At 40.4% G+C, this 21,275-nt stretch overlaps 1 protein-coding gene across 1 annotated transcript in view; it reads right to left on the reverse strand.

Moving 5' to 3' along the window:
* EXPH5 (exophilin 5) overlaps positions 1-21,275 on the reverse strand; it is a 91,316-nt gene that overhangs the window by 27,206 nt on the left and 42,835 nt on the right. Inside the window, exons 2-3 of the mRNA XM_052653190.1 lie at positions 5,363-5,523; positions 1,725-1,887 (exon numbers count right to left, since the gene is read on the reverse strand). Of these exons, the coding sequence (XP_052509150.1) occupies positions 1,725-1,887; positions 5,363-5,523 (324 nt within the window). The remainder of the gene's footprint in view (positions 1-1,724; positions 1,888-5,362; positions 5,524-21,275) is intronic.

Genomic DNA, 21,275 nt, shown 5'->3' on the forward strand with positions numbered 1-21,275 from the left:
TCCCAATACACACATTCAAATTCAGGATTTAGATCCAAATATTTAGGTCACACTCATATTTAAAAATAAAAAGGGTATATTTTTATGCTTTATCTTCTGAAACCTACTAGGAGCAAAAAACAGTGTATTTGTTACATTTTAAACCAGCACAATTACAGTTTGAAAATAAAATGTATTTAAAGACGGCAAATCTGAAAACTGTGAAACATAAACATATGCTTAAAGGATAAAATTTGTTTCCTTTTTATATATTGTGTTTATCTGGTTAAAAGAGAGCTACATGTCATTTTGGTATTTAAGAAGAACAGTTGCTAAAGAGAATTTTGTAAGAGTTTCATTTTTTAAAAATTTGGTCTATAACCAAAATCCATGATGCCCAGAATGAAGACTATTGTTTTTTTACCTTCTTTGTTCCACTTTTGCAGCAACTTACAATATGAGCTTGAAATTAACTTGTTGGTTACCTCAGCTTTTCCTAGTTTACTAATGTTACATTGTTCAGCTACAATAAAACTCTGCCTTAAAGAAAATTACCTGAAACACAAATCACATCATAAGCCCCAGCCACCCCTCATATTAAAAATATTTCTTTTCTCTTTAAAAGAAATATTTCTTATAAAGGAAATACTCCTCAATTTTAAATTGTCAAATGAGAGAATTACTAGTGTTTTAAACATTTTTTACAAAGAAAAGCAACTCACCGGTTTGAAGAGTATTTCCTTGTAAGCAACTCTCGTAGAAACAATCACATAAATCTACATTTTGTTCAGCTCTTCATTATTTCGTCAAGGACAAAAACAGCCTCAGCTGAAAGCTGGAAGTAAAAACCTTCCATTCCCCTAAGAGGGGAGGACAGAGCTGAGTGAGTCTCAGAGACTCATCACATACCTTGCCAGCTCCTTGCTGCCTACTGTTTTTCAGCAAGAGTGACCTCCAACACCTTTTACTTAGCACTGCAGTGCACACTTAATGGCACACAAGGAACATATCACGTGCCAAGCCAACACCTTAAGAGGGTGGGAAGCTTTTCAACCAGGAAGACATGCTGAAAATACTTAGCAGTCAGCTCAATTGCACGTAAGCAAAGACTTGCTTGTTTTTCACAAAACAATCCAACAGCCTTATGAGTCAAGACGAACTGATTTACACAGTTTTCAACTGGGAATCCACTGGAACAATACCTCCATTGCTCTCAAAGCTTCCCTTTCTTCACTTTAAGTTTAAATTCCAGGCAACTACAGAAAAATGGCTGCTCTGAATATTTTTAATGATGGTAATATATTTTTCTCTGCTTCAAACTTCAGATTTTCTCTACTCTTTGTTCATCTGATTTATATTCATTTACTCTTTATGCCCCAACTCTCCTGACACACATACTCCTCCAGTAAGGAGTAGTTTTGATTTAAATGCATTTTCATGACCAGGGGATAGACCAGGCTTGGAGCAGTGGAAAAACTGTCAATAATTATTTCTCAACATTTAACCCATTATTCCCCATGTCCACTTCCTGGGACTTGTGCCATTGGTTAGAAGTTGGATTTCAGATAAGCCCAGTTTCAAAGTTTGTAAGGACTTTGTCCCTTACAGAGCGCAGCCCTGTTTCCTTTGTTACTATCTGGAATTAAATGCTAAAAACAAACATTAAACATTCTGAACACAAAACAGGCTGCTGGCCTCTGGGATCTGGTAACTAATGAGCTGTCACATGATCTGAGTTTACTCACCCTGTCTGTCCCAGTGACTGAAGCTTTGAAGTCTCCTTTCTGGATCTTCTGAATGAGAACAAGGAAGCAAATGATGATCTGAAGCTCAGCCGAGAAGGAACGGATTTTGGGTTTCTTTGATTGAGTATATTTTTAGATCTTGATGTTTGTAATTCCACAGGATCTAAATGAAAATTATAAAAATTTTGCATGACTAAAATATTTCCAGGTAAGTATATTGGAGAACTAATCTCTCTCTTCACCCCCCCCACAGTCTAGAAATGCCGGCATCCCTATATGAACTGGGTGGGGGGTGGGCGGGGTTCATCCCTATATGAACTGGGTGGGGGGTGGGTGGGGTTCATCCCTATATGAACCTCAGGAACTAGGGGCATTCCTGTGCCATGAACGATTCTGCTCATTGGGAAAAAAAAAACTTGCAAAAAGCAGGGAGTCTTTCAATATGTATTGTGGACTGCAGTTCTATAGAATGTCCCTCCCCCTATTCCAGCTTTGAGGCTTTCTCAATGTATCTTCCCCCTGGTGAACCAAAACCAAAACTTTGTTAGGGACCTCATTCAATTCTCATGCCACTCTTAACTACCATGTCCTTTAGAAATCTTTATTTTGGTGCTTTAAAACTATCATGAGACACTACATAACTTTTCATATCAAAGAAAGTAAAGGAAAAGCATATTAAACCCTTCAGAGTATTTCTTATTCCCATCAAAAATCTATCTCTGTGTATATGTATTTGCTACATATATGCTTTATATGTCGGTAAACATGTAACATAAATAAGTATAATATATGTACAGATAATACATAGTATTATTTATGAGTATTAAAAATTCTAAGGCAAGAGCTCAGTTCAGTCAGTTCAGCCGCTCAGTTGTGTCCAACTCTTTGCGACCCCATGAACCGCAGCATGCCAGGTTTCCCTGTCCATCACCAACTCCTGGAGCTTGCTCAGATTCACATCCATCAAGTCAGTGATGCCATCCAACCATCTCATCCTCTGTCGTCCCTTTCTCCTCCTGCCTTCAACCTTTCCCAGCATCAGGGGGTTTTCTAACGTGTCAGTTCTTCACATCAGGTGGCCAAACTATTGGACCTGCAGCTTCAGCATCAGTCCTTCCAATGAATATTCAGGACTGATTTCCTTTAGGATGGATTGGTTTGATCTCCTTGCAGTCCAAGGGACTCTCAAGAGCCTCCTCTAACACCACAGTTCAAAAGCATCAGTTCTTCAGTGATCAGCTTTCTTTATGGTCCAACTCTCACATCCATACATGACTACGGGAAAAACCATAGCTTTGACTAGACAAACCTTTGTCAGCAAAGTAATGTCTTTGCTTTTTAATATGCTATCTAGGTTGGTCATAGCTTTTCTTGCAAGGAGTAAGCGTCTTTTAATTTCATGGCTGCAGTCACCATCTGCAGTGATTTTGGAGCCCAAGAAAATAAATTCTGTCACTGTTTCCATTGTTTCCCCACCTATTTGCCATGAAGTGATGAGACCACAAGCCATGATCTTTGTTTTTTGAATGTTGAGTTTTAAGCCAGGTTTTTCACTTTCCTCTTTCACTTTCATCAAGAGGCTCTGTGCTCTCAGCCATATGGGTGGTGTCATCTGCATATCTGAGATTATTGATATTTCTCCTAGAAATCTTGATTCTAGCTTGTGATTCATCCAGCCCAGCATTTCACATGATGTACTTTGCATATAAGTGAAATAAGCAGGGTGACAATATACAGCCTTGACGTACTCCGTTCCCAATTTGGAACCAGTGCATTGTTCCATGTCTGGTTCTAACTGTTGCTTTTTGTCTTGTGCACAGATTTCTCAAGAGGCAGGTAAGGTGGTCTGGTATTCCCATCTGTTTCAGAATTTTCCACAATTGGTTGTGATCCACACAATCAAAGGCTTTAGCATAGTCAATGATGCAGATGTTTTTCTGGAATTCACTTGCTTTTTCTATGATCCAACAGATGTTGACAATTTGATCTCTGGTTCCTGTACCTTTTCTAAATCCAGCTTGAACATCTGAAGTTCTCGGTTCACATACTGTTGAAGCCTAGTTTGGAGAATTTTCAGCATTACTTCGCTCGTGTGTGAGATGAGTGCAATTGTGTGGTAGTTTGAACATTCGTTGGCATTGCCTTTCTTTGGAATTGGAATAAAAACTGACCTTTTCCAGCCCTGTGGCCACTGCTGAGTTTTCCAAATTTGCTGGCATATTGAGTACAGCACTTTAATAGCATCATCTTTTAGGATTTGAAATAGTTCAGCTGGAATTCCATCACCTCCACTAGCTTTGTTCATAGTGATGCTTCCCAAGGCCCACTTGACTTCACATTCCAGGATGTCTGGCTCTAGGTGAGTGATCACATGAGCGTAGTTATCTTGGTCATGAAGATCTTTTTTTGTATAGTTCTTCTGTATATTCTTGCCACCTCTTCTTAATACCTTCTGCTTCTGTTAGGTCCATACTGTTTTTGTCCTTTATTGTGCCCATCTTTTTTTTTTTTAAGTGTTTATTTATTTCTGGCTGCGCTGGGTCTTTGTTGGTTCATGGACTGTTCTCTAGTTGTGGTGAGCAGGGGCTACTCTCTTGTGGTGGTGCATGAGTTTCTCATTGTGGTGGCTTTTCTTGCAGAGCACGGGCTCTTGGATGATCAGGCTTCAGTAGTTGCAACACACGGGCTCAGTAGTTGTGGTGCACGGGCTTTAGATGCCCTGCTGCATCTGAGTCTTCCTGGAACAAGGATCAAACCTGCGTCCCCTGCACTGACAGGCAGATTTTTAACCACTGGACCACCAGGGAACTCCTCTTGTGCCCATCTTTGCATTAAACCTTCCCTTGGTATCTCTAAGTTTTTTGAAGAGATCTCTAATCTTCCTCATTCTATTGTTTTTCTCTATTTCTTTTCAATGAAAACTTAGGAAGGCTTTCTTATCTCTGCTTGTTATTCTTTGGAACTCCTCATTCAAATGGATATATCTTTCCTTTTCTCCAGAGCTACATATATCAAGTCCATCATACTGTAATACTTTAGACATGCTGACATGCTGGTAGTTACAAAGTTAGAATGTCTATGGAAGACATTTGTTTGCACTCATTTATGGCGTTTAAGTTACCAAAGTACCAAAAGGGTGGAAGCATCTCTACCACCTGTTCCCCTCATTCTCTGTTCTCCTTTTCCTCCCCTCCTTTGTCTCCCCCTCCTTCTGCACCATCATTCCATTTATTTAAATGCTTACCATGTTAGGACTCAGTACCTTATACATGTTATTTTATTCAATTCTCAACAACCACCATATGATGATCACACCCATTTAAAGATGTGAAAATTGAGGCTTAAAGAGAGTCACATGAATTCTGATAGAATAGAGAGTAGAGAGAGAGAGTGGATATTTGAATCTAGCCCTTTTTGACATTGATGTCTATGTTCTTAACCACTGTGCTATCTTGCATGACTATAAAAACACCCCCCCCCCCCCCACCCCGCCCAAGACATCACAGTACATTTTTAGTTCACTCTTTTTATTGTGAACTTTTTGTCCCTTATAATTTTAAAATAGTCCTAAACACAGATTGGTTAAATTGGAGATCCCATTGAACCCTTATCTACAACAAAGAGCCGTAAGGTCTCACCATTTTCTGCCATCCCCTTTCTCAGCCTATGTGTAAGTGGTTGTTTTAACATTTGGCTAACATCTGTTTCATTACAAAACTTTTTCCTTTGAATTTCTTCAAACCATTCACCAGTCACTCCTTGAAGCCATCTGATATCCCTCTTTGTCTTCTGGAGTTTGCTGAAATAAAACAAAAATACACATGCTTTAAATTTCTTCACATGAAGTGCAAACTCATGTGATGGGTCAAACTTTACCTGGTGGAGGAGTTGCATAACCTGTAAGTCCAGGGGAAAATTGGCTCTAGTTGGAGTTTCCTTTTCACTACCCTACCACGTATATAGTTTGACTGTAATCATCTAAACACAATGACAGTCTAAAAGTTTTTCCTAGTAGTTGAAATAATCAAGTTGCTGAGGACATTGTGGGTTGAGCATTGTGCAAACCTGACCTAATAATGCAACTGATTGATAGATATTTTAATGACATGGGGAAACTAGAATATTCTAGTTCTGTTTACTCATTCATTTGTTTGTTAACAATCAGATGTTTATTGAGCAATGTTTACACAACAGGTCCTATAACAGATGTAAGCAGCAGTTCTTGGTCGCTTAGTCATGTTCAACTCTTTGCAGTCCCATGGACTAGAGCCCACCAGGCTCCTCTATCCTTGGAATTTTCTAGGCAATATTACTAGAGTGGGTTGCCATTTGGGTCCTTATTTGCCCATCCAGTGGTCAAGAAGAAAAGCTTACATAGAGAAAAGCTTACATTGCTAAATGTGATGGTCTTAGATAATGGAATTCTTTAAACACAAAATCACAAAAGCCTGTGATCAGGGCATGGCTAATGCTCAGTAGTAAGGGGAAAGTGTGATTTGAGCTTAATAGGAAAAGTCATCCAAAGCACAAATGTGTCTGACCCATACTTCCAGAATGTCAGAACTGAAATTCTGCTATTATTTCTTTTTCCTTCTCTCCTGTCCTTATCTACTTAGTCTTCTTTCAAATGAAAATGCTGCTCTAAGTTCTTAGTTAAATCATCAGTTGTGACTTAAAAAAAAAAAAAGCAGATCATTTGTTCCATTTGAGGAGGACCCTAGAACTGTTTGGAAATGAGAGATGTTTAATCCAGAGGGAGACTGTCCTGTACATAGGTAAATAAAGCAGGAAGGGGAGTCAGAAGAACCTAATGATAAATTTCACCAAAGGGTCAGGTTGACAAACTTCTGAAGAAAAAGCCAGGCTTCTTGTTGGGCTCCAAGCTTGGGAAATTCTGCTGCTTTGGAAAGAATTTCTTATGACTCCAGAGTTGCCCTTTATCCAGGGTCTTCTGTGAAGCACAAATGTTAAGAGACTCTGTACTCTAAGAAAGCGGTGTGCAAGACAGCTGCAGAATGGCTAATTTGGGGTTAAAGGCAGTGAACTCTAATGGTTGCAAGTCAGGTTCCTGCTTAGGGCTATGATACTGTCATCTTATAAAATAATCAAGAGGGAAGTCAGAGGCCATCCTGCCCAGACTTGTATTTTGAAAAGCATTAAGCAGCAATCATCACATCCAGTCCACATAATTTGCATTAGTCCCTTCCATTTTGCCATTGCCACCCCTCTGACACATAGTCACTCCTGTCACTCTTACAGACTAAGAGACCACAAGTACCTGCTTCTAACCAGTACTGACTGCCGTCAACTTATCAATACCTTATTTATTACTCTCACTTTTTTTTTTTTTTTTTGGCCATGCCACACCACTTGCAGGATCTTAGTTTCCCAACCAGGGACTGAACCCTGGATCCAGGGAAGTGAAAGTGCTGAGCCCTAACCACTGGACTCCCAGAGAATTCCCTAATATTCCATGTTTATACCTGACCTTTAGTGTCTCAGTGCCCTCCCAAGTGATCAGACCACAACATTCAGCAGCACCCCTGCCCATTTCTCAACACATCCTTCTCATTTCAGAAGACAGTTAAGCTACCTGACTTAGGAACTTTCTAGTCTTTATTTTCTTGGGCCTCAAAATCACTGCAGATGGTGACTGCAGCCATGAAACTAAAAGACACTTGCTCCTTGAAAGGAAAGCTATGACAAACCTAGACTCCATATTAAAAAGCAGAGACATCACTTTGCCAACAAAGGTCTGTATAGTCAAAACTATAGTTTTTCCCAGTAGTCATGTATGGATGTGAGAGTTGGACCATAAAGGATGTTGAGCACTGAAGAATTGATGCTTTTGAAATATGGTGCTGGAGAAGACTCATGAGAGTCCTCTGGACTGCAAAGAGATCAAACCAGTTAATCCTAAAGGAAATGAGTCCTGAATATTCATTGGAATGACTGATGCTGAAGCTAAAGCTCCAATACTTTGGAGTGCATTGCTAACTCAATGGACATGAACCTGAGCAAGCTCCAGGAGATGGTGGAGGACAGGGAAGCCTGGCGTGCTGCTGTCCATGGGGTCACAAAGAATTGGACATGTCTTAGTGACTGAACTGAACTGAGCTCAATAAATATAACTTTGTTATTTTTTCTAAAGCCTCCATATAACACTGACTGTCTTTTAAAATTAGTCACACTTCATTTAATTTCATCTCAAGCATTCATTCCACACTCGCACTCAAATCCATCACCGCATATTTCTTTTTAACATCTGGCCAGTGAAGTCAGAAATCTGTACTTCTATGTGAATACTCTGTGTGAGTTTTACTCCAGGAAACAGATCTTAAAGAAATGGCCCTTCCCCAAAGTACATTAATTTAACTCAACAGTATGAAGTTGCTAAAAATTACTCCAGCAATGTAGTGTCCTGCAAAAATGCATGTGACATAGCATGAAGCAGAAAAAACAAAGTACAACATTTTATCTATACTTACAGCTATGTGAAAAATAATGCACCTATTTGGACACACTAGAGAAAGAAAAATAAACACCTGATTTCTTAGAATAGAATAATTACAGGTATCAATTCCACTTTTAACTTCTATAAAATTATGTTTATTCAATAAATACATTTTTCTTTAATTGTGAATTTTAATTTATATGATCATTTTCCATTATAATTTTTCTTGTAGAGAAAAATCAATCATATTTTCACAATCCTAATGCAATCAGTATTGCCCTTTTGATGTGATTTTTTTCCTCTGCATTTCTCATATGGTTGTAATAAAATGTATTAAATATGCACTTGTGGAAAGCCTCCTAGAGAGAAGATACAGAGATACAAAGGTGAGCAGAGCAGATATAGCTACTACACTAGAGAGCTTATTGTTTAATGGAAGAGACAGATATGAGTCCAATAATCATATAAACATAAGATAAAAAACAGTGGTAAGATTTCTTCATTCAACACATGTCTGAACTCTGGGCAAAGATCACTGAATAAGTCAAGTCCTTGCCCTCATGGAATTTACAGTCTGCTGGGGTAGGAGTGGAGGCAAACAATAAAAAATTAAGCAAATGTTATGAGAGCATATAACAAGGGGACCTGGTTTTGTGAGGCGGAAGCAAAGATTTCCTTAAGAAGATGACATATAGCCTGAAGGATGAAGCAAAAAGGTAGTGGGTGGATGGTTCTGGGACAGAGCTTTCCAGGCAAAAGAGTAGTAGCTGTAGAGGAAATGCCCCCAAGGAAAGAAGCCAGGAACTGAAACAAGGCTGGCCTGGCTGGAATGTGGAGGTGGAAAATAAGACTAACTAAAGGGGAGAGCTATGACCAGTGCGTGTTAACTTATATGCAAAGTACATCATGAGAAATGCTGGGCTGGAAGAAGCACAGGCTGGAATCAAGATTGCGGGAGAAATATCAATAGCCTCAGATATGCAGATGACACCACACTTATGGCAGAAAGTGAAGAGGAGCTAAAGGGCCTTTTGATGAAAGTGAAAGATAAGAGTGAAAAAGTTGGCTTAAAGCTCAACATTCAGAAAACGAAGATCATAGCATCTGGCCCCATCACTTCATAGGAAATAGATGGAGAAACAGTGGAAACAGTGTCAGACTTTATTTTTCTGGGCTCCAAAATCAGTGCAGATGGTGATTGCAGCCATGAAATTAAAAGACGCTTACTCCTTGGAAGGAAAGTTAGGACCAACCTAGACAGCATATTCAAAAGCAGAGACGTTACTTTGCCATCAAAGGTCCGTCTAGTCAAGGCTATGGTTTTTCCAGTGGTCATGTATGGATGTGAAAGTTGGACTGTGAAGAAAGCTGAGTGCTGAAGAATTGATGCTTTTGAACTGTGGTGTTGGAGAAGACTCTTGAGAGTTCCTTGGACTGCAAGGAGATCCAACCAGTCCATCCTAAAGGAGATCAGTCCTGGGTGTTCTTTGGAAGGACTGATGCTGAAGCTGAAACGCCAGTACTTTGGCCACCTCATGCGAAGAGTTGACTCATTGGAAAAGACTCTGATGCTGGGAAGGATTGGGGGCAGGAAGAGAAGGGGATGACAGAGGATGAGATGGCTGGATAGCATCACTGACTTGATGGACATGAGTTTGGGTGCACTCCGGGAATTGATGATGGACAGGGAGGCCTGGCGCGCTGCAGTTCACAAGGTTGCAAAGATTTGGACACAACTGAGTGACTGAACTGAACTGAACTGAACTGAAAGGGGAGAGAAGAGAGGTAGCTGCTAGATCATGCAAACTTGAGGGTTGGGTTAATCAGTTTGACCATTAGTCCTGGAGCAGTGATAAAGCATGAATGACAGGGAAGGAGCATGACACATCAGATTTGTACTTTAGTTTTATTTTATTGATTGATTGATTGACTTTTTGCTGTGCTGGGTCATTGTTGCTGGACAGGCTTTTTTCTCGACTAGTGGAGAGTGGGGGCTATTCTCTAGTTGCAGCATACGGGCTCAGCAGTTGCAGCGCATGGGCTTACTTGCTCTGTGGCACATGGGATCTACCTGGGTCAGGGATTGAACCTGTGTCTTCTGCATTGGCAGGCAGATTCTTTACCACTGAGCCACTAGGGAAGTCCCCAGATTTGTACTTTAAAAAGATTTACCTGGTGGTCTGGTGGTTGGGAGTCTGCCCTCCAGTGCAGGGGCCACAGGTTCAATCCTGGCTGGGGGACTAAGATCTCACATGCCACAGAGCAACTAAGCCTGTGAGCAGCAGCCAGAGGGCTCTCATGCCACCACTACTGAGCCTGTGTGCTCTAGGCTGTGCTCTGCAACAAGAGAAGTCTGTGCACTGCAACTAGATAAAGTTCACATGGCACAATGAGGAGTCCACACACACACTACAGTGAAAACTCAGTGCAGCCAGAAAAAAAAAAAGATCATGCTAGACTAAAAAGGAATCCAACAAAATGAAGAGGCAACCTACTGGATGGGGGTGGGGGTGGGATATTTGCAAATCATATTATTTGATAGGGGTTAATTACCAAAATATACAAACCATGCATAAAACCCAACAGCAAAAAAAGCAAAGTATATGATTTGGGCAGAGGATCTGAGCAGATATTTTTCCAAAAAAGACATACAGATGGCCAACAGGCACATGAAGAGATACTCAATACCACAAATTATCAGGGAAATGCAAATAAAACCACTTCTTACTTGTCCGAATGGCTATTATCAAAATAAGAAATGACATGTTGGCGAAGATATGGAGCAAAGGGAACCCTCAATGCACTATGTGTGGGAACACAGTTGGTGCAGCCACTCTGGAGACAATATAGAAGTTCCTCAAAAAATTAAAAATAGAACTACTATATGATCCAGCAATTCCACTTCTGGGAAAGTGAGGACACTAATTTGAAAAGGTATATGCATTCCTGTTTTCATTGCAGCATTATTTTCAATAACTAAGATAGAGAACAACCTAAGTGTCCGTCGATGAATGAATGGATAAAGAAGATATGACTTCATACACACAGCCATAAAAAGAATGAAATCTTGATAAATTCTCGCCATTTACTATGACATGGATGGACCTTGAGCGCATTATGCTAAGTGAAATAAGTCAGAGAAAGACTAATACTATATGACCTCACTTGTGTGTGAAATTTAAACAACAAAACTAAGTTGATAGATACAGAGAACAGATTGGTGATTGTCAGAGGTAGGGGGAGGGTGCCGGGGTGGGACAAATGGATGAAGGAGGTCAAAAGTTACAAAATTCTAGTTATAAAATAATTATGTCATGTGGATGTAATGTACAGTATGGTGACAATAGTTATTAATACTGTACTGAATATTTTGAAGTTGCTAAGAGTAGAGATCTTAAAAGTCCTCATCAAAAGAAAAGAAAGCTTATAACTATGTGTAGTGATGGTTGTTAACTAGATTTATTGTGATGATCATTTCACAATTTATACAAATATTGAATCATTATTTTGTACACCTGAAATTAATGCTGTAAAATAATCTTAAAGGCTTTTTACATTAATGAATAATGTCAATTACACCTCAATAAATTTTTTTAAAAAAACATCATTCTAGCAGCAGGTGGAGAAAAGATTCCAGTGGGGAACAAGAGAGAGTGGTCAGGGTACTTACAGGGGCGAGGAGAGAGAGACCCTGTTTACTTGGACAAGGAGAGTGGTGGTGAAGTAGAATAAAAGTAGAAAGTACTCAGAGCTACTAAGTGGGTGAAACTGTCAACCAAATGATTAAGTGACCTTGGAAGGTTATGGACACAGACATATCAAGAAAGATTCCTCAATTTCTAATTTCCATAGGTGCGTAGAAGAAGTCATTTTTCAGATAATACATATATAATCTTCAAAAATTATATATAAAACACCTTCAACATTACTTATTTTTGGAGCAACCATTAAATATTTGCATAATATTCAAACTACTATGATTTCTATACTTTATTTTCTATTCCTCTGGTATAGAACATTGTTATTTTCCTTATAAATACTGCTTAATGAACATCACTGCACATTTTCTATTTTCATAGTGCCCTGACAGGTGCTGAAGTAGAATTATCGGATCAAAAAGTCAAAGTGTGTTTATGACTCTTTATTTTTCTTTTTTTTCAAAATGGCTGCAGCAATATTACTCATGCCAGCAACATGTAAGACTACTAGTGGTCATCCTTGGAAGACTCAGTTCAGTTCAGTTCAGTTGCTCAGTCATGTCCGACTCTTTGTGACCCCATGAACTGCAGCACGCCAGGCCTCCCTGTCCATCACCATCTCCTGAAGTTCACTCAAACTCACGTCCATCGAGTCGGTGATGCCATCCAGCCATCTCATCCTCTGTCGTCCCCTTTTCCTCCTGCCTCCAATCCCTCCCAGCATCAGAGTCTTTTCCAATGAGTCAACTCTTCACATGAGTCAGCCAAAGTACTGGAGTTTCAGCTTTAGCGTCAGTCCTTCCAAAGAACACCCAGGGCTGATCTCCTCTTTTGATTATTTTTACTTCCTAAATTTCATACTTTCAATTTAAAATGTGGGCAGCTATTTTTTCTTTTAAGAATTTTTTTCTCATCTTAAAAAAAGCTACATTTTGAACACTTTCCCATATGTCTGTTTACTAACTATATTTTGTGTTTTGGCAGTTGCACATTTCATCAGTTTCTAAATCAATGTCTCAGAGTTTTTCACTGTAATGTGAGAAAAGTTATTTCCCCTAGGTTTTTAAAATTCTAATTAAAATTTGAATGTTGAGCCATATAAACCTCATTCTCTCTCAAGGTTTAGAGTAGGTTAAAACATAATTAATCTGTAAGTTTATGCTAATATTTGTCTCTAAAAGAATAAGAAATGAAATGTGGATAGTGGTTACATGTAGATAAATGAAAGGGCACGATTTTGAAGAAATCTAGTGGCTTTTAAATCAGAAGTATTCCTACATTGTCAGGAAAGTGGGTGAACATGTACAACCAAGAGTGAGAAAATTCAAGGGTAAGATAGTAGTTTTATTCTGAATTAATTAATTCTTAATTAACTGAATTCTGCCAGAGAATGCACTGGTCATAACAAAGACCCTTTTTCAACAACACAAGAGACAACTTTACACATGGACATCACCAAATGATCAATACCAAAATCAAATTGATTGCATTCTTTGTACTTGGAGAAGCTGCATCTAGATAGCAAAAACAAGACCTGGAGTTGACTATGGTTCAGATCATCATCTTCTCATGGCCAAATTCAGGCTTAAACTAGAGAAAGCGGGGGAAACCACTAGACCAGCCAGGTATGACTTAAATCAAATCCCTTATGAATATGCAGTGGAGGTGATGAACAGAGTCAAGGGATTAGATCTAGAAAACAGTGTGCCTGAAGAACCATGGACAGAGGTTGTAATATTGTACAGGAGGCAGTGAACAAAACCATGCCAAAGAAAAAGAAAAGCAAGAAGGCGAAGTGCTTATCTGAGGAGGCTTGACAAACAGTTAAAGAAAGATGAGAAGTGAAAAGCAAGGGAGAAAGGGAAAGGTTTAGTTCTGTTCAGTTCAGTCGCTCAGTAGTGTCCACCTCTTTGCAACCCCATGAACTGCAGCAAACCAGGCCACCCTGTCCATCACCAACTCCTGGAGTCTACCCAAACCTATGTCCATTGAGTTGGTGATGCCATCCAACCATCTCATCCTCTGTCATCCCCTTCTCTTCCTGCCCTCAATCTTTCCCAGCATCAGGATCTTTTCCAATGAGTCAGCTCTTCACATCAGGGGGCCAAAGTATTGGAGTTTCAGCTTCAACATTAGCACTTCCAATGAACACCCGGGACTGATCTCCTTTAGGATGGACTGGTTGGATCTCCTTGCAGTCCAAGGGACTCTCAAGTGTCTTCTCCAACACCACAGTTCAAAAGCATCAATTCTTCAGCACTCAGCTTTCTTTATAGTCCAACTCTCACATCCATACATGACCACTGGAAAGACCATAGCCTTGACTAGATAGACCTTTGTTGGCAAAGTAATGCCTCTGCTTTTGAATATGCTGTCTAGGTTGGTCATAACTTTCCTTCCAAGGACTAAGCGTCTTTTAATTTCATGGCTGCAGTCATCATCTGCAGTGATTTTGGAGCCCAGAAAAATAAAATCAGCCACTGTTTCCACATCTATTTCCTATGAAGTGATGGGGCCAGATGCCATGATCTTAGTTTTCTGAATGTTGAGTTTTAAGCCAACTTTTCATTCTCCTCTTTCACTTTCATCAAGAGGCTTTTGAGTTCCTCTTCACTTTCTGCCATAAGTGTGGTATCATCTGCATATCTGAGGTTATTGATATTTCTCCCGGCAATCTTGATTCCAGCTTGTGCTTCTTCCAGCCCAGCATTTCTCATGATGTACTCTGCATATAAGTTAAATAAGCAGGATGACAATATACAGCCTTGATGTACTCCTTTTCCTAATTGGAACCAGTCTGTTGTTCCATGTCCAGTTCTAACTGTTGCTTCCTGACCTGCATACAGGTTTCTCAAGAGGCAGGTCAGGTGGTCTGGTATTCCCATCTCTTTCAGAATTTTCCACAGTTTATTGTGATCCACACAGTCAAAGGCTTTGGCATAGTCAATAAAGCAGAAATAGATAATTTTCTGGAACTCTCTTGCTTTTTCCATGATCCAGTGGATATTGGCAATTTGATCTCTTGTTCCTCTGCCTTTCCTAAAACCAATTACACCCAACTAAATGCAGAGTTCCAAAGAATAGTGAAGAGAGACAAGGAGGCCTTCGTCATTGAACAATGTTTAAAAATAGAGGAAAACAACAGAAGGGGAAAGACTAGGGACCTATTCAGGAAAATTGGAAATACTGAGGGAACATTTTGCCCAAAGATGGGCACAATAAAAGGACAGAAAGGGTGGAGACTTAGTAGAAGCAGAAAAAATCAAGAAGATATGGAAAGAATACACAGAAGAATTGTACAAAAATGATATTAATGACCTGGATAACCACAATGCTGTGGTCATCACCCAGAGCCAGACATTCTGGAGTGTGAATTCAGGTGGGCCTTAGGAAGCACTGCTGTCAATAAAGCTAGTGGGTGTGATGGGATTTCATTAAAGCTATTCAAACCCTTAAAAGATGATGCTATCGAAGTGTTGCAGTCAATATGTCAGCAAATCTGGAAGACCCAGCACTGGCCACAGGTCAATCCTCATTCCAGTTCCCAAGAAGGGCAATATTAAAGAATGTTCAAAATATTGAACAATTGCACTCATCTCCCATGCTAGTAAGGTCATGCTTAAAATCTTGCATGCTAGACATCAGCATTACTTGAATCAAGAACTTCCAAATCATCTTACCTGTCTCCTAAGAAACCTGTATGGGAGTCAAGAAGTAACAGAACCCTGTATGGAACAACTGATTGGGTCAGGATTGAGAAAGGAGTATGACAGGGCTGTCTGTTGTCACCCTGTTTCTTTAACTTATATGCTGAGCACATTATGAGAAATGCTGGACTGCATGAGTTACAAGCTGGAATCAAGATAGGTGGGAGAAACATCAACAACCTTAGACATGCAGATGATACCACTCTAATGACAGAAAGTGAAGAGGAACTAAAGAACCTCTTGAAGAGGGTGAAGGAGGAGAGTGAAAAAGCCAGCTTAAACTAAATATTAAAAAAACTAAGATCATGACATCTGGCCATTACTTCAAAAGGTGGAAGCAGTGACAGATTTCATTTTCTTGGGCTTTAAATCATTGCAGATGGTGACTACAGCCATGAAATCAGAAGATGATTGCTTCTTGGCAGGAAAGCTATGACAAGACAAAGCTATGACCTAGACAGTCTGTTGAAAAGCACTCTGCTGACAAAGGTCCATATAGTCAAGGCTATGGTCTTCCCACTGGTCACATACAGTTGTGAGAGCTGGACCATAAAGAAGGCAGAGTGCCAAAGAATAGATGCCTTTGAACTGTGGTGCTGGAGGACTCCTCAGAGTCCCTTGGACAGTGAGGAGATCAAACCAGTCAATCTTAAAGGAAATCAACCCTGAACACTCATTGGAAGAATTGATGCTCAAGATGAAGTACCAGTATTTTGTCACCTGATGATGAGAACAGCTGACTCATTGGAAAAGTCCCTGATGCTGGGAAAGATTGAAAGCAGAAGAGGGCGTCAGAAGATGAGATGGCTGGATGGCATCACTGATGTAATGGACATGAACCTGGGCAAACTCCAGGAGATGGTGAGGGTAAGGGAGGCCTGGTGTGCTGTAGTCCATGGGGTTGCAAAATGTCGGACATGACTGGGCGACTGAACAACAACAATGGCATTTTGTTTACATATTACTAAATAAGTAAACATAAATAGCTCTGGCCCTTGAAGTAAAGATAAACCAGTAAGGGAAACTATGAATGACATAAAAGTCTAAATACTTTGCTGCTGCTAAGTTGCTTCAGTCATGTCCAACTCTGTGTGACCCCACAGACGGCAGCCCACCAGGCTCCCCCGTCCTTGGGATTCTCCAGGCAAGGACACTGGAGTGGGTTGCTATTTCCTGCTCCAAGGTATCAGTAATTTAACTCCTTAATGTTATATACCCACAAGCCCTATGCTCTATAAAATAAATACAATCTGTATACTTATAGAGGTTGACTGAGCTTCTTACATTAAAAAGAGCACACCAATTATAAACTCATTCATTTACTTAAAAAATAAAATATCAAATTAGCTCAACACTAGCAAAAAAAAAAAAAAAATCTGAACATAAAGCAGGGGTACCTTGATGTGTGAAACTTAAAAGACACTGTTTTAAGTTTCCACTGGCCTCAGTCTAAGAGATAATATTTGCTTGCAAGTAGAATTCAACCAATTTCATGGCCAGCCTGCACAGGGCTCTTCCTCATCTATTTTGGTTTGTTATATATTCAGCCAGTCATTTCAAGCACACAGTCCACCTTATGGCCAAGAAAATAACCTCAAGGTTACAAAGGACATGCATATAGACAAATCACCAGTACATAGCTTTTTTGTTTCATTAGCCCAGCTTGACTCAGCATATTACAAGGGACTGCTGTCTACACATGAAATTTATCTACCCCCAGGCTGATTAAGTTGACTAAAGGAAATCAGGTCTTTTCTTGCAGTCCCAGCCTTCTGTTCCAAGTCCAAATGCTCTTCCTTCATTCATAGGAATCAGTCTGCCATGTGCTGCCTTCAATTCCATTCTAGAGCCTGCAATGAGTCTGTCCTCTGAGGTTCCTCCTTCTATGTTAAATTTCTTTCCCTTTTTCATCTTTGAGTAACAAACCCATCTCCCCTGTCCTCTTCCTTATACTCCCCCACTGTGCCCTTGCTGACCTTTGCCACTTACTGTTCTTTGCCCATGTTTTTCTGAGCAGATAGCTGTCCTCATCTCTACTTTCATGACTAACTATGTACTAACCACCGAGAATGTGTTCTTCATCTTGCAGTCTTTGGCCCCACTTGTCTGCTCCCTGAGAACCATCTTTGGCCCCACTTGTCTGCTCCCTGAGAACCAAACCCTGGCCTGTTCTTGAGCTGCCCTCAGATAGTAGAAAGAGCATGGAATGAGGGTTAGGTTCTAGTCTAACGGGTGATCTTGGCCAAATATTCAACTTTCTTGGCTTTGTTTTTCTCGCCTGTGAAAGATTCAGTGACACTGTAGGTTGTTTACAAAGCAGGCCTGCACAGTTCCTTTCATGGCTGAAGGCATACTCCTTTGTGGAGTGATTTTGTCCCTCATGTGCCTTCTTGAATCTGGGCTGGCCTTATGCTTGCTTAGACCAACTGAATGTAGTAAAATGAAATTTGAGACTTTTGAGTCTAGGCCTCAAGAAGCCTTACAGCTTCTGCCTTTTCCCTCTAGGAATCTTGATTCTCTGGTCTGAAGAAGGCCCAGGCTAACCTCTCCTGGAGGATGCATTCATGTGTAGAGAAGGGCCCAGCCAGAGATGTGAGCAAAACTTTCTTAGACCATCTGGACACTGTGAAATGAAATATTTCCTGCTATATTGGTGGGCAAGAAATGTCACAGCCATCAGTGATTCTGGCCTTCCAAATGTGAGTGAGGGCTCCCAAAAGGGAACACAATGCCTGAGATCCAGCAGATGCCATCACCCCCAACGGTGATTGCTGAGGAACTGGGGGAATGCCAGAGCAGTCATTCACCACATTTGCCACTCCTTGTGGTGAACAAGGAATTAGGATGCAAACAATCAAGAAACAGAATTTGGCCCCAGATAGCTGAGGTACATACAAAAGGAATGAATTCAGTGAGCTCAGAGGCTTGCATCTTCTCATACAAAGAAGATAGGATGCTAAATTCCTGGTTTTCCTTACTTAACAATAGTCTTTGATGTTCAGACTGCCTGCCTCCTTTGTTACAAACTAAGCCTGCTCCCTCACCTGACTACTAGGAACAGTATCCTCAAGATAACTGAGATGCTTCCTCCAGGGCTCAGAGTCCTTAACATTCCCCCCCAAATAAAATAACTCTCTACTTTCAGGTTGTGACTAATTTTTTAGTCGGCAACACCATCTAGCTGCCAGATGAATGGAGCCAAATGAGTGATCCCAGGCCAGACCAGGAGAAGCACCTAGCTGAGCCCAGAACAAAGGGCTGTCCCTTAGAATAATAAATGAATAGAAGTTATTTTAAGTCTTTAAGCTTTGGGATAGTTTGTACACAATATTTTTTTTTAAGGACACAGGTAAGATTATTTGGAAGATATCTTCTGGCCTGAAATGTATAGTCAAACAACTCAGCATTCTCACATCTAATTAAATCATTGAGAAATCATATAAGAACTGAAAAGGGGCTTAAAGCATAATCAGGTCAAGCTCCCTGTCTTTAGGTGAAACAGCAATAAGAAGCAATAAGGGAAGATGCTGTGTACTGAACACCCACCATTTCCCAGGATTCAGCAGTCATCCTCAGAAAGCTGCACAGGTATCACTGCCCTCATTTACAGAGACCAGCAGGCTGGGGCGGAAGAACTGGGATGGGAGCTCACGCCTCACTGGAAAGCCAGTGGCAGCCTGACCTAGCTCTCTGTCTCTGGGTACTATGAACCCCATTAATGAACGTGGCAACCAATACAAGTTCAAAGGGTCGTTTGCCAATTAAAAAGGTGACAATGTGTATTCAAATGTGATCGAGCAGAGAGCAGTTAGATAAATGTTGAAAGCAAACAGGTCCCCAAAGCCAGAAAACAGGAATTACAACGGCCATTTCCTAGTCAGAAAAATCTCCAATTTCTCAAAATAGTTCCCTTATCATTACCTCTTGCCAAGGGCATCAATTCCTCTTTTGGCTGTTTTCACCTCCCTTTTCATCTCCTCAGCACACATCTTTTTCCTCTACTTGTCTTATTTCCTTGGTTTATATCGGTTTCCTTTCACAGCTGACCTATCTATCTTCTTACATCTTTTTTGCCTTCTGGGCAGCTAAGGATCCTGATCTCTATCAAGCCTCGACTTATTCATAGGGACCTGTTACAACATCCTCCCCAAACCCCCCACCTTATCATAGTCTCACTGGCTCAGTTATCAGTAAACCCTAGAACAAATTGCTCAATTACACTGAATCCTGTAAAAGTGTATTTGTCACTTGAATTAGAGGAGATCGAAGCAGCATTAAAGTTTTCCTCTCACAGAGGAATTCAAATACATTTTTGTTTTATATTGCCTAGCAACCACAACACAGAGAAAAGAAAAACCACAACATACGGGTGCAGGGGGTGGGAACTGTGTCCAAGTCAAAGCCTAAACATTGAATTAGTATAATAGCAGACATAGGATCAGTCTGTCCAAGCAAGGGCTTTTCCAACCCTGAAACCCCAAGGAAACTCACGATTTGGGGAGAATGTTGCCTTTGTTTTCCTGCGCCAAAGCTGATACTTCCAGGTCTAGATTTCTCATCACTTATGCTCTAGGGAAAGCTTTAGGACAACTACTGTGAGTTCTCAGCCAAGAAGAGGCAGAATAAAGGATGCAAAAGCCCTTGTTCAGTGGCTGTAACTGCAGCTTTACATTTCAGGGCCTGGCCACTCTTCTCTTTGTTTGCTCTTTTGAAAAGACTTTTTTTTAACAGCCACTGCCCCTGATATCAGAGTCTATTTTTTGGCTCAGCCCAAGGCCAAGACTCAGAAAGGGACAGGGATTAGGTAAAAATGGGCAGGTGTATTGGAAAAATGTGTCCTTTTGATCACAGTAAAGTTAAACCATAGAAGGAAGTCTGAGGAAGGAAGCTCACATAAGGAAAAGTGATAAACAAAAGCAAGCAAGAGATGACAAAAACAATAAACATTTAGAACTCTAAGAGTGGTAGGAAATAATGGCACCAGCATTCAAGCCAAGCTAGATAATAAAGCCCATTTAATATCCCTGAATGCCTGTGATTGATCCAACCTAGAATAAAAGACAACCTTCTCTATATTTTAAAAATTAACCTGTGTAAATCTTCTGGAATGCTTATTCTCATGTGATACAAAGTCACAACAAAAGATAAAAATGATCTAAGTAATACGAAGGATGTGTAATTCCTTTACTGGTTCAGATCACAGCAAGTCATTTCTTATTGATTAGTCACCCTAAGGAAGGTGCCTAGAAAAAACCAGCTGTCCACACCAAGGCCTAACTAAGAGTTTAAGTGCCATCCCCTCATTTGGCCTCATGGCTTTCTGTCTTTCTAGTTTTGTCTTATCTCTTTCTTAACCTATTTATGGAGTAGGAAATGGCAATCCACTCCAGCATTCTTGCCTGAAAAATTCCATGGACAGAAGAGTCCTGGTGGGTTACAGTTCATGGGAGTCACAGAGTCAGACACGACTGAGTGGCTGAGCACACACACAAAATCCATTTATACCTTTTACCTGAATCACCTGGGAAAGCATCCAGTGTCACCTCTATAATTGCCAAATCGTATTGAATCGCTTGTCATGCTCACGTTTGTTTCACTAGCTATTAGCTCCTTGAGGACAAGTATTGTGTCTCATTTCTCTTAATGGATGCAGGGCCTAGCATGGTCTTGTAACCGAGCAGGACCCTGTGAG

The sequence above is a fragment of the Budorcas taxicolor genome, chromosome 15, assembly GCF_023091745.1.
Source record: "Budorcas taxicolor isolate Tak-1 chromosome 15, Takin1.1, whole genome shotgun sequence".
NCBI classification, from domain to species: domain Eukaryota; kingdom Metazoa; phylum Chordata; class Mammalia; order Artiodactyla; family Bovidae; genus Budorcas; species Budorcas taxicolor.